Source organism: Stegostoma tigrinum, chromosome 11, assembly GCF_030684315.1.
Source record: "Stegostoma tigrinum isolate sSteTig4 chromosome 11, sSteTig4.hap1, whole genome shotgun sequence".
NCBI classification, from domain to species: Eukaryota; Metazoa; Chordata; class Chondrichthyes; order Orectolobiformes; family Stegostomatidae; genus Stegostoma; species Stegostoma tigrinum.
The window spans coordinates 17,860,991-17,874,322 of record NC_081364.1 but is presented as its reverse complement, the minus strand read 5'-3'; the positions used below and the strand labels follow the sequence as shown (position 1 = coordinate 17,874,322).

Genomic DNA, 13,332 nt, shown 5'->3' with positions numbered 1-13,332 from the left:
GCAAGCTTGAATACTTGTCTGATGCAACCTGCCAGAATCCTGTATTTGCATCAGGTTTTGAGAAACCTCAACTTTAGTAAAGTTTAGTTCAGCTCTCATCAACTGGAGACGTTGTGTGGATTTCTCTTGGACTTCTTAAAGCTCCAGTATTGACAGTGTTCCATCAGCAGACGATTTAAAGCTGAGCCTGAATATCTCACATCACAGCTCACCACGTTGCATACACAGTCATATCAAATCTGCCCCACTGCCCACCATGTTGTGTAGGCATGTGAGCTCACTCCACTGTATGAGTTGCTGCTCATGATGAAGCCTGCTATCACCCTTTTCTCTAAGTGTAGGAAATGACAGAACCTGCCTGGTCTAATGTTGCAGAGGAAAACCATTCCCTGGTCCAACTGGAAGACTGTCTTGTATCATGTTCCCTCTAACTTTTCCTTTTGCTCCAAAGTCCATCTGCACCAGTGACTTCCGGAAATAGAAGTCTATGCATCTGTAGGCAAATAGGCTTATCTGGGCCTTTCTGTAGCTGTGAACCATACAACTCAGAGGGAACATTGCTCTTATAGTAAACAAGATTTACATTATTGCATGTTAACAAATTACATTGAGATCATGGACATTGTTACAGAGATATTGAGGACAGCCATTTGTTGGGTCTCACTTCTTTGAGGTCTTAAGCTGTCCTACCTGCAAGTCCATATGACATCATCACAGTGTCATAGTCATAGAATCATAGTTGCACCACATGGAAGGAGACCCTTTGGTCCAACTCATCCATGCTGACCAGATATCCTAAACTAATCTAGTCCCATTTGCCAGCATTTGACCCATATCCCTCCCAACACTTCCCATTCATACACTCATCCAGATAAATCTTAAGTGCTGTCATTGTACCAGCCTCCACCACTTCCTCTGGCAGCTCATTCCATACATGCACCACGCTCTGTGTAAAAGCTGCCTCTTAGGTCCCTTTTGTATCTTTCCTCTCTCAACTTAAACTTATGTCTTCTAGTTTTGGAATCCATTACCCTAGGGAAAAGACCTTGGCTATTCACCCTATCCATGCCCCTCATGATTTTATAAACACCTAAAGTCACCCCTCAGCCTCCAATGCTCCAGGGAAAATAGCCCCAGCCTATTCAGCCTCTCCCAACAGCTCACGATCTCCAACATTGGTCACATTCTTGTAAATTTTGCCTGCAGCCTTTCAAGTTTCGCAACATCTTTCCCAAAGCAGGTATTGGCCCTCCTCAACATTAACCCCTTTGAGACTCATGTTCAACACACTCCACAGATGCTGAGTCTCTTCAGCACTTCTGGTTTTTACTCCTGTGCTCCGATGCTGACTGTAATAAACAAGCCAGTGAGTGTAGCCTGTGGGCAATGGAGCTAAAAGGATCAATAAAGCTCCCGTTTCCTGTTGTTTAACCTTAGGGTAGCAGGAAAGTGGTACCTGAGGCTACAGAAAGTGTATGGTAGAGAAATAAATAACTAAGTTGGCCAAGAGGGTCATTCGTGATCCCAGAGCAAGAGACCTACTAAATGTATGAATGTGGAACAAGATTGGATTAAGGTGTGAAGCATGAAAAGTCATATTTTCCACAAACACCAAAGATCACACAACATAGAATGGCCTTGGTGAGTTACTTTCATGCAGTGGTCACGCATGGAACTGCATCCCAGCATAAAGTTAAATATAAGGTAAGCATAAAAATATGCGGTGGAAAAAGAAATATTAATTTAAATTAACTACATCTTGGGAATGTAGAGGGGACATGATGGCCTAGTGGTATTGTCGCTGGGCTGTTAATCCAGAGACCCAGATAATATTTTGGGGACATGGGTTCAAGTCCCACCATGGCAGATGGTGAAATTTGAATTCAGTGAAAGAGCTGGAATTAAGAACCTAATGTTGACTGTGAAACTTTCAATCGTTGGAAAATCCATCTGGTTCACTCATGTCCTTTAGGGAAGGAAACTGCCATCCTTGGTCTGGCCTACACGTGACTCCAGACCCACAGCAATGTGGTTGACTCTTAACTACCCTCTGGACAATTACAGAAGGGTAATAAATTCTGGCCCATCCAGTGACGTGCTCATCCCGTGAATGAATAAACAAAAGAAAAACATGCAAAAACTGAAGTCTGTTCTAATTGTGTATGGGGTGATGGTAGTGTTGTGTAGTTGGACTAGTTATTGAGCAGTCCCAAGCTGAAACATTGGGGTATAGGTCCCAGTCCCACTGTGGCTGCTCATGGAATTTCCATTGAATTAATTTGGAAGAAATGTGGAATTGAATGCAGATCACAGTAACCATGAGAGCTATCATTGACTGTTGCAAAAATGTATCTTGTTCACTGCTGTGATTTAGGGAGGGAAATATGCCATCCTTGTCTGGTCTGGTCTGTATGTGACTCCTGACCCAGGGAGATATGGTTGACATTTAGCAAGCTATTTAGTTCAAGGGCAATTAGGGATGGGCAACAAAAGCTGACATTGTCAATTGCACTACAGCCCATGAAAGGTTAAAGTTTTTTTGGCATGTATTCACATCATATGCATCAAGACTTTCTCAGCATATTGTAGCAGAGCCACACAAAGAGACAATATCAGAGTTTACGTAATCAGTGTATTCCTGCTTTTGGGGAGGAGAGGGTGGAGCTGGTTGGATCACTTAATCTGTTTTCCAAAACTATTGTGTGCTAATATTCTCACGGATCAAAGCATGAGAATATATGAGACATGAAAATGAAAGACAGATTGAGAGCAATAAAGTGAGAAAACTGGAGTTCAAAAGGCTCCTTCTTAGTTCTTAGGTTTTATTTTCCCTTGTCCTTTATTGGGTCTTATTGCATTCCCATCAGTTACATTTATATAATGTCATTAGCACTGGAAAATTTTCCAAAGGCATTGAACATTGCCATAAATAGGCTTACAGCATGAGTGGAAGAGGTAGCATTTGGGTCTGAAGGCATCAAGAAGGTATGTTTTAAGAATGCTTTTGGAAGTGGCAAGACACATAGTCAGTTGGACCGAGATGGCAGCCATAACACCTGAAGAGTGTGCCACAGAAACTGGAATGTTGGGAAGGGGGCAAAGAAAAAGGGTTGTAGGAGTTTGGAGGGCATAGATTGGGAAGCATTTGCACGGGAATGTAATGATAAAGAGAGGTGGGACTGCATGGAAATTGTCCAGAGGAAATGAGAATTTCACATTCAAATACTGTGAGAAAAAGGGGAGCTAATGGAGATGCCAAACAAGACAGAACATTTGGATGGAATATGGGTGCATGAGCAAGTTGTTGAATATATAGAATTGGGACACAGTGGTGTCATGGTAATGTCACCAGACTAGCAATCCTGAGGCCCCATCATGGCAGCTGGAGGAATTTTGGGGAAAGAAAACCTGAAGTTAAATCTCTGTAATACGAACTGTAAAACCAAAGTTATTGTTATTAAAAAGTGATCTGTTTTACTAATGTCCTTTAGGGAAGGGAATTTACCATTTGTGTCTGGTCTACAGATTCACAGTAATGTACTCAGCTCTTATCTGCTCCCTGAAATGGCCTACTGAGCCACTCAGATCAAGGGACAATTAGGAATGGACAACTGTTGACTATGCCAGTGATGACCCCATCCAATTAATGAATTCAAAATAGAGGAGTGTTAAAGGCCATTGACAAAAGCAAAATAAGATATCCAGCCTAGAGCTGGAGAAGTCATTAATGAATGATTCATCGGCAGTGAGAGAATAGGCATACACAAACAATTCTTTAAAGGTGCAAACAGATGGCCTTGGTGATTGTTAGAATATGGAACTTGAAGTTCAGTTTAAGAGTTAAATGGCACATCAAAGCTGCGTGCAATCTGTTGGTGAGGAGGAAAAGTGTGTGGAGGTTTTGATAGGAAAGTGATAGGCCTCGCACTTGCTCTAAAATATCAGGCAGTTCACAGAAGTGATGGCTAACTGATTTGTCAGTTCTGGTCTGTTTATTAGAAAGGAAAAGGTCTCACTTAGTGACTCCCCTTAATGATGCAGTGGAGATTTGCAACTCAGTTATGTGTGTAGCAAAGGCAAGGAGAACTGAGAACATCAATAAATGCCCGACCATTTACGTGCTGCTTACGGAGTTTCTGCAAGACCATACATGTTATGTTGGAATTCACAACACCACAAACAGAAAAAGAAGAAAGGTATTTTTCTTCAACCATGCTGCATGTACTCACAAGCTCTGGAATGTATGTAAATAGTCTTCTGGTGAAAAGACATTGAGCAAACAAATAACCTGCAAAAACAAGAAACTGGCTTTAAAAAGTCAAAGAAGATACATGAACAAAGTTAACATGTCAATATGCTCAGCATCCATTCTCTAAGGCTCATGATCCAAGCTCACATTTTCCTGTTTGTTGTGCTTGAGCAGGCGGAGTTCACGGTACGCTCGCTTAGCATGAGTTAGAGACTGGAAGGGTCGGTGCAGTTTCTTTATAGCCACTTTCTCTCCAGTCTTCTGGTCAATCGCTGAACTATATGTAATTGGAACGAGAAGTAGATTATCAGCATTTCTCATTGAATTTAAGATATGTACAGCACAGAAACAGACCCTTAGGTCCAACTCATTTATGCCAACCAGATATCCTAAATTAATCTAGTCCCATTTGCCAGCATTTGACCCATATCCCTCTATGTTCCTATTCATGTACCCATTCAGATGCCTTTTAAATGTTATAATTGTACCCACCCCTATCACTTCCTCTGGCAGCTCATTCCATACACGCACCATCCTCTGTGTGAAGAAGTTGCCTCTTAAGTCCCTTTTTTTAATCTTTCTCCTCTCACCTTAAACCTATGCCCTCTATTTTTGGACTGCCATACCCTGAGGAAAATACTTTGTCTATTCACCATAAGCACGCCCCTCATGATTTTACAAACTTCTGTAAGTTCACTCCGCAGCCTTCGATAATCCAGGTAAGACAGCCCCAGCCTGTTCAGCCTCTCCCCATAGCTCAAACCCTCCAACTCCAGCAACATCCCTGTAAATACTTTCTGAACTTTGTCAAGTTTCACATCTGTCTGATGAAGAAGCACAGTGATGAGAGCTGCAACGCAGCATACCACCGAATCATAGGATGTGACTTTGGCCCCATTATTTTACAAGCGCAAATGCCGCAATCTCACTGTGAAAGTACATCAAGCAGAAATCAGATAAACTGTAAGAACATAAATGCAAAATTACTTTGCAAAATGCATCATATTTATCTTGATTTTACATCTCAGTCAATGTAGTAATATTAATTAGAATTGAAGAACTGATTTTCTTCCACAATTTAACAACTTATCAGTTGCTTACTTGGCTTTTAAGTTGCTAAACATTGAGGTAAAACAATGTACCTGAAAATACTAAATGTTGTTTCCCCCGGAGGTGCTTTCTATGAGTATGTCTTTATTTAATTGGCTGAATTTGAGTTTACTGCAGCTCCTATGGTGGGATTAGAACTTCACAGAATTATTACAGCACTAAAGGAGGCCATTTGGCTCATTATATCTGCACCAGCGCTCCAAAGAACTGATTAACAATGTGCCATTTTCCTGCCCTCTGCCTGTAACCCTGCATGTTCTTCCTTTCTGGAGTCTAATTCCCTGTTGAATGCATTGATTGAACTTGCTGCCATCACAGGTTAGGGTAGTGCACCTTGGGCCCTAACCATTCACTGTGTAAAAACATTCTTGCTCATATCACTTATGCTTCACCCTTCTGATCATTTTAAAACCATGACCTCTTATTCCATTCTTTGACAAGTAAGAACAGGTTCTCTAAGCTACTTTGTCCAGAAACCTCATGATTTTGAATACCTTTATCAAATTTCCTCTTTGCGGTCTTTTCAGCAAAAAAAACTGTCCTAACAACTATTTTGGCTATAACAGAGACCTGGCCCACGGAAGGCCAGAGTGGGTGTTAATTGTTCCTGGATATAAGATATGCAGAAATAATAGAAAAAGAATAAGAAAGGAGGGGGAGATAGTATTGATCAAAGAGTATATTGCAATCCAATCTATCTTCATAGACAAAGTTTTCATATCTGGAACCATTCTCAAGAATCTTTTTTGCCCTTATTTATTGTACCTTGTCCTTTCGAGGGAATATACCATTACTGTGCCTAAACTATTTCCGCTCTGAAAATAATCCAAGATTCTGTACCTGTACCAAGTTTCTGTACCTGGGTATCTTTGTGTCTAAAATGGCACTGTAAGTGGAACTTGCAAACTTTTCGCTTGTGTGAGTACATGTGACAATAAACTTAACTCAATTCAATTCAATTAATTCAACCCATTGTACAACTACTGTTTTTCCTAACTACCTTTGACTCCAATTTATTTAATTCAGATCCATTCTTATCCCGTTGAATTTGGTTTTCCGACAGTTAATTATTCTCAGGATTTATTCTTTGTCCTTTCTAAAATCAACCTAAATGTTTGGTGCAGTAATCACTGTGCCCTAAATGATCCCCTACTGACGCTAAATCCACATGTCCATCTCATTTCCACCAATTAGATCTAGCACTGTCCTCTTTCTTGTTACACTAGCACACCACTACAGGAAATTTTCAATTCTAGGAACTCATGCCTTTCTCTGCTGTTTGCTTACTATTATTCCAATCTGTATTGAGATTATTAAAGTCTGCAATACAACGATCCTAATATATTTATACCTTGCAGTATTTTCCTTGAAAATTTGTTTCTCAATCACCTCCTCACCAGTGAGTGGTCTGTAGACTGCATTAAACATTGCAATTTATATTTATAAGTGGTTAACCAAAGCCAAAAATATTGGTCCCTATTCCCTCTGGATGAGTCTCCAACCTGGCAATGTACTCTTTGATCAATACTGTCTCCCCCTCCTTTTTTCTTCTTTTTCTATTATTTCTGAATATCTTATATCCAAGAACATTTAACACTCACTCCTGCCCTTCCTTGAGCCAGGTCTCTGTTATAGCCATAATATTGTATTTCCACATGGCAATCTGCACCAGTCTTATTAACCAACCTCTGTGCATTCACTTACATGCACAGTAAGCCTGATTTAGGCTTTATTCTTTTTCCTGAGCCCAGATATTAATTTACTGTTTCCTAGTTTATTATTATCCAACTTTGCCAGTATTTTGTATACCTTAGCATTCCTCTCAGGTATTGACTCCTGGCTGACATACCCCTGAAACCTACATCATATTAGTCCTGGGCTCTGGATTACTAGTCCTGTAATACAGTTACTGTGTTACTGTGATGTATAGGATATCCCAAGATTATACTAGATATCTCACTGGTTGCATACTGCAGATCTACATTTATCCAATGTGACTCACTGGGTCACTGCTTATTGGAGTATTATTTTTGGGGTATTGGGCTGAGAGCAGACTGTACAACATGAGTTAATATGTTTGCATGTAGCCTCTCTCACAAGAAAATGAAGCAACATGATGGAGAGTATACATTATGCTTCAAAGAAAAAACCACTAAAATAGAAGAAAACAGAAAGCAGCAAGATGTGAATGACAGAGGAGAAACTAGCAATGATGATAGAGAGGGGGTGGGAAAGCATGCTTGAGCACGATGAAATTCATTTTTTTAAAAAATGCATGTAGGTAGGCTAAAGAGGAACTTACAACAAGATTTCTTTAAAGACTGGAGCTAGAAAAAAATCATAACGTGAATTGAGAAGGAACTTCTTCACACGAAGGGTTGTGAATCTATGAAATTCCCTGCCAGTGAAATAGTTGAGATGTCCTCATTGAATGTTTTTAAAGCTAAGATAGATAATGTTTTAAACAGTAAAGGAATTAAGGGTTATGGTGAGAGGGTGGTTATGTGGTGCTAAGGCCACAAAAAAGAACAGCCATGATCTGATTGAATAGTGGAGTGGGCTTGAAGGGCCGGATGGCCCACTCCTGCTCCTGGTTCTTATGTTCTTATCTTATGTTCTTATGAAGGCTATGGACAAATGACCTGAAAATGTATAATGATAGATAGGAGGTGGAAAGGCAAAGGTGGTAAAATATTGCTTGAAAAGGATACAGTAGCCAAACATTAGACAGGCTACAAGTGAGTTGAAAAATGATCCAAATCAACAGAGTCCTCATGATATGGAGTCAAATGAAAGACCAAACATTATAACATGAAGTTGAAGAATGCTTTGAAATTGTTGATTATGGTAAAGGTCCAGGTTTGGGTGAAGTAATACCAGAATGTCCAAACGCATTTGGGGAAACAGAACTGATAACAAATGTTTGTGATCAAATATGCACCAAATGATATGTTTCAAGTGACTTGATACATTCATTATTCATTCAGGTACCTATGAAACTTAAGCAATGGATTGCAAACACTTCAGAACTATAAGCTTTAAGAGTCATCTTATTGAAGTGATCATCAAAATCACAACAGAATAAAAAAACACATATAAACCAAAAACTGGTGATACGTGGTCAGGATTTTGACCTGGGTAAAATCAAGAAAGGGAATATTTAGCCTTGGAGCAACCTTTGATAAATATTTAGAATTAAACAACAAAATTTACTTCTGTTTCATCAAAATGAGAATGTATTATATAATGTCATGTTGATTGCCAAAAGTTAACAGACATGTTGCTGAAATTGACAGTAAAGGTGTGAAATTTCTCCAGGGTCTAGGATGCGACGAAATAGGGAATGTCAGGCTAGGAGAGAGGCAATCAGAAATGTTTCAAATGAAGAGAGGATTGCAATAGGGCTGTGTAATGTTGGCAAAATTATACAATTTGGGTACACAACAAATATTAAGAGAATTATATGTACATCTGGGATGAAAATTGAAGGCAAGAACATAAAAACCTGCAGTATGCTGATGGCCTGATGCAAATTACAGACTTGGAAGCGGTCTTAAAAAATATCGTAGATCAAGTAAAATCTAGAAGGTTAGAATATGTCTTCGGTATGAACTCAAAAGCCACAAAGTCAAAAGTACTAGATGTTAAATGGAATATATTAGAAGAAATTGGAATGAAGATTGAAATGGAATCACACTGCAGAAAGTAGATAAGTTCATTTGTTTATGCCAAAAAGGGGAATGTGCGGAATAAGGTGCCAGAGAATGGTGGAGGCTGGTGCAATTACAACACATAAGGCATCAGGATGGGTATATGAATGGGAAAGGTTTAGAGGGATACAGGCCAAATGCTGCCAAATGGGACTAGAATAATTTAGGATATCTGGTCAGCATGGACAAGTTGGACCGAAGGGTCTGTTTCCATGCTGTACAGATCTATGAGTGTGTGACACACTTTGTGATGCAGACATTAGAAAAGCACAGAGGTAGCCAGATAAAATTTTGTGAAGTCAAAGGATCTGTCAACAACAAGATAAGCTTGGAACAAGTAAAAACTCATAGGGTGATACATTCTATGCTGTGTGCTTTTTAGCAGCCTGAACAATAAGTAAAAGGTCTTTGAAAGGAAATAGAGGTTTTTGAAATGTGGATGGCTGAGGCAAATGTTAAAAATTCCATACAGAGATGATAAGGCAAATAACAAGTTTATTAGAAATGTCAACAGCAAAAAGGACTCTAAAAGTGACATTGAAATATCAGTAGTTCAGCCGTTCAATCAGAACTCCCTAGATACAGAGACTTCTTCAAGAAGATAAAGTGTAGGACAGTAAAAAGGAGACGTCAAGCTAGTGTCAGTAGACGATGGATATCACAAAGCAGTTGCAGATGAGTTACTCTGGATATATAAAGACACTGCAAGTCAGACAAGCTTGGCAAAACATGGCAGCAAATATCTTGGCAGGAGTAGATACCAGCAGCAGCTTCTTATTTTTACAATTCCTTATTTCAGCCTGATTTTATTTTTTGCACATCTTCACAGGATATGACTTCATTTATTGCACATGACTTGTTGCCCTGCTGTATACCAATTCAGGGGGCATTTCCAAGGGCATTAAAGGACAAATTCTGTAGTGTCTCTATGTATCAGCCAGACCAGTTTGGATGGCAGGTCCAAGCCATATACTTACTTGCTTTGGTGTGAGCTAAAAAGCAGCATATTTGTTGAATTCTTGATCCCTATGCTGTGAGCACATACCCACTGTAGGAGCATTGCCCTGTTCCATTGGTAATACTGGAACATTTTTATTTTTTGGCATGTGTTTGCATTAGTGACAATGAGACTTTGTTGCTCTACGTATCACACTCGTGGTGTCACTGTGCCATCGTTATTGGGGACGTGGCTGCTGCTAAGTAGGACTAAGACATCTCTGTTCTGGATTCGGCTTTCAATAATAGGTCTCCTGTTGTGGCCAATGACACAGCAATTGAATTCAACCCTGATCTTTCTCAACTGCTCCAAAGCACGGCTAGAGACGACTGTACAGTGAGGTTAAATACTGAATGTTTGATTCACACCCCAGCAATTGAAGGGGAGACAGGTTCAAAGAGGGGCAGCACCAAAAGGAGACCAATTTAAATTGATCAAGGAGTGAGGAAACAGTTGGTAGTTGGTTTGGAATATGGCTGAGTTTTGATGGGTTAAATCATCTCCTCCTCTGTCTTTATACAGCCCAACCTTGACGGTAATCCTGAGAGAAAAGTTCAAAGTCTGCAATGTGAGAGGCAGATATATAATGGCTTAAGGACTGTAGACAAACAGACAAGCCTCTGAAATAGATACCAGACACTAGTCTCAAACAATGATATTACCACTGAAAGACCTGTCATCTTTCCCCATTAATGAAATTCCGAAACTCCTTCCCTCTTTAAACAATTGTATACTCCTACTCTTTCTGTGCCATTTGTCACTTCCCAATTCCTTTTCAGCTTAAAGTGGAGACAGAGAGAGAGAGAGAAAAATCTGCCAAGACCAAACCCCCTTCCTGAGGATCACACTGACACTGGTGGGAGAATCTTACTCCTACTTTTGTCTGCGTGCACAAGTTGCACATTTGTTTACATCTTGTTTGTGTCTGGAGCTCGTACACTGCACCATTTACGCATATTGCATTGTAATTTTTAAATTTTAAAAAATTGTCGTTGTCTCCGGTCCAAATCCCAAAGACCCACTGTCCGAAAATTAACTCGAGCACCAAAGATCCCCATATTTGAAGAAAACCTTAAATTCCACCCAAGCTCACATAATCGTGTAACCAGAGTGGAGCTGGTGCACAAAAGAATCCCATTTCTCACTTACCACACGCTTCCATACGCCCCTGATCCTATCGGGGTCAGGCCGGTGTACCTGAGCGGCACTTCCCAGGCGGTCTTGTTAAGCTCTTGTCTGTGGAAGCCTTTCCTGACCGGGGTCCCCATGTCCCTGAGTTTTCCGAAGACAGCACAAGCGGAACTGCCTGAGTGTAGTTTCAGGTGCGTTTCACTTCATCAGTTACTCTCGATTGCGCGCACAAGCTGTAGGCAAGCCCATCCGCAACTCCACCTCCACTTCTCCCAGTTCGCTGGCTCTTCTGAAATCAGTCTGAACCTTTTATGCGCTTGGCTCTCAATAACTGTTCTATTTCCATATTCAAATTTGAAATACAAAAACTAGACCCCCTTCCCACTTGTAGCTCTTGTCTCTATCCTCAGGCAGTGTGTTGCACTACCCACCTTTCTCACTTGTGTTCTGGAACAGACCAAATCCCTTTCAAATATACCAAGGGGATAGTCTAAGACCCCAACTTTATTTATTTAAAGGTTTTGTGTTCTGGGTGTAATTCGATTGGCCTCCCAACTAGGCTTTAAGCAAAACACACTTTATTCTTATCCCCTGTTAAATTACAAACAATAAAAAAGGAATTGGTATAACTAACTCTACAATAAGGCTTAACAGAATACTTGATTGTTTAACTCCAGCAACTGTTTGGATATAGTAATATCTCATAAACACACACTTTGCAAAGGCAAATTCAGGAAAATTGATTGTCTGACATGTGATGTTTCTCCAGTCCAGGAGAAAAGAACATCAAGGTACAATTCTGGCGGAGAGAGAGAGAAAACTCCAGCCTTTTGCTGTGGCCAAGAGAAGTGTATAACAGCTTCCACAAGCAACTTAAAAACCCCAACCAAGAAAGCTAAACTAAAATCCTGGTTCTATAGGAGCCTGACACCACTCATTCATGCTGCTTCGATGGTTCTAGCTTTTAGAAAAATCTCCAAGGCCTCATAAGCTGTTTATAGGACATAGAAAAGCACAGCACAGTACAGGCCCTTCAGCCCACAATGTTGTGCCGATCTATTATCCTACTCTAAGATCAAACTACCCTGCATACCCTACATTTTACTATCATCCATGTGCCTATCCAAATGTTGCTCGAACGTCCCTCATGTATCTGACAAATTTATTGGCTTGGGAGCAACAACTTGACACATCTGTCTCAAATCCTTTCTTCAAAAAACAAGGATAAAATATATCTCTTAAAGCCATAGCATTATCACCATTGAAAGGAATTCCTGGTATCTGCTCAGCTTGTCCACTGACCCACACTGCTGTATGCTCTTTTCTTGGGGAGAAACACATGGCTCTTCGGGATCAAAATGATTCCTGATGCCAAAGCTGCACATGGGAGCTTGGAAGCCAGTCGATCCCTCTGGCAGTCTGGGGATTCCAATACCGGAGCTAGTTCAGTCTGTAATCCTGAGATAACAAGGTGTAGAGCTGGATGAACACTGCAGGCCAAGCAGCATCAGAGGAGCAGGAAAGCTGAAGTTTCATGTCCAGACACCCCTGCTTGGCCTACTGTGTCCAGCATCTGCAATTCCTGCTATCTCTCAGTCTGTAATCCTGTAGGTTCTTGCATTCTGATTAATCAGTCTGGCTCACTGCAGGAACTGGAGGCTTGGTTTAGTCTGTTGGGATAGGAAAAGATTTTTGCCACCTACTTCTGTAAAACTTCACAAACCAGGGCTGGAATGGCAGTCCTAACTGAACAAGCAGAAGGTAGGTTTTAGCGAATAAAACACAGAAACTAGGAGCAGGAGTGGTTCAATCAGCTCTGCCATTCAATATGATCATGCCCTCTCCTCTATCTTAATTCCACACTCCTGCTTTCTCCCCGAACCTCTTGATGCTTTTAAATCTAACCATTGAGTAATTTCTTCACAGAATGCTTTGAACTGATAAGGGGCACAGCACAGATTCTCCCTGTGGGTTTCAGAATTCCACACCGTTGTGGGGAGTCGGGGGTGAGTGGGGGCAGACTGATGCTTGGCTCTGTTTATCTAGGTGTTGGCCATTTGTTAGTTGATGCTAGCAACTCCCTTCCTGGGTCAGGCCAGTTGGAAGTAGCAGGATGGTGGTGAAAGGATGAGCGA

General features: G+C 40.7%; 1 protein-coding gene across 1 annotated transcript in view; it reads right to left on the bottom strand.

The window, feature by feature from the left end:
- The window catches only part of zgc:171775 (STKc_p38 domain-containing protein), a 34,134-nt gene extending 22,661 nt beyond the window's left edge, over window positions 1-11,473 (bottom strand). Inside the window, exons 1-3 of the mRNA XM_048548194.2 lie at window positions 11,216-11,473; window positions 4,397-4,526; window positions 4,230-4,288 (exon numbers count right to left, since the gene is read on the bottom strand). Coding sequence (XP_048404151.1) covers window positions 4,230-4,288; window positions 4,397-4,526; window positions 11,216-11,334 — 308 coding nt within the window. The 5' untranslated portion in view covers window positions 11,335-11,473. The remainder of the gene's footprint in view (window positions 1-4,229; window positions 4,289-4,396; window positions 4,527-11,215) is intronic.
- Between the last annotated feature and the right edge of the window lie 1,859 nt (window positions 11,474-13,332).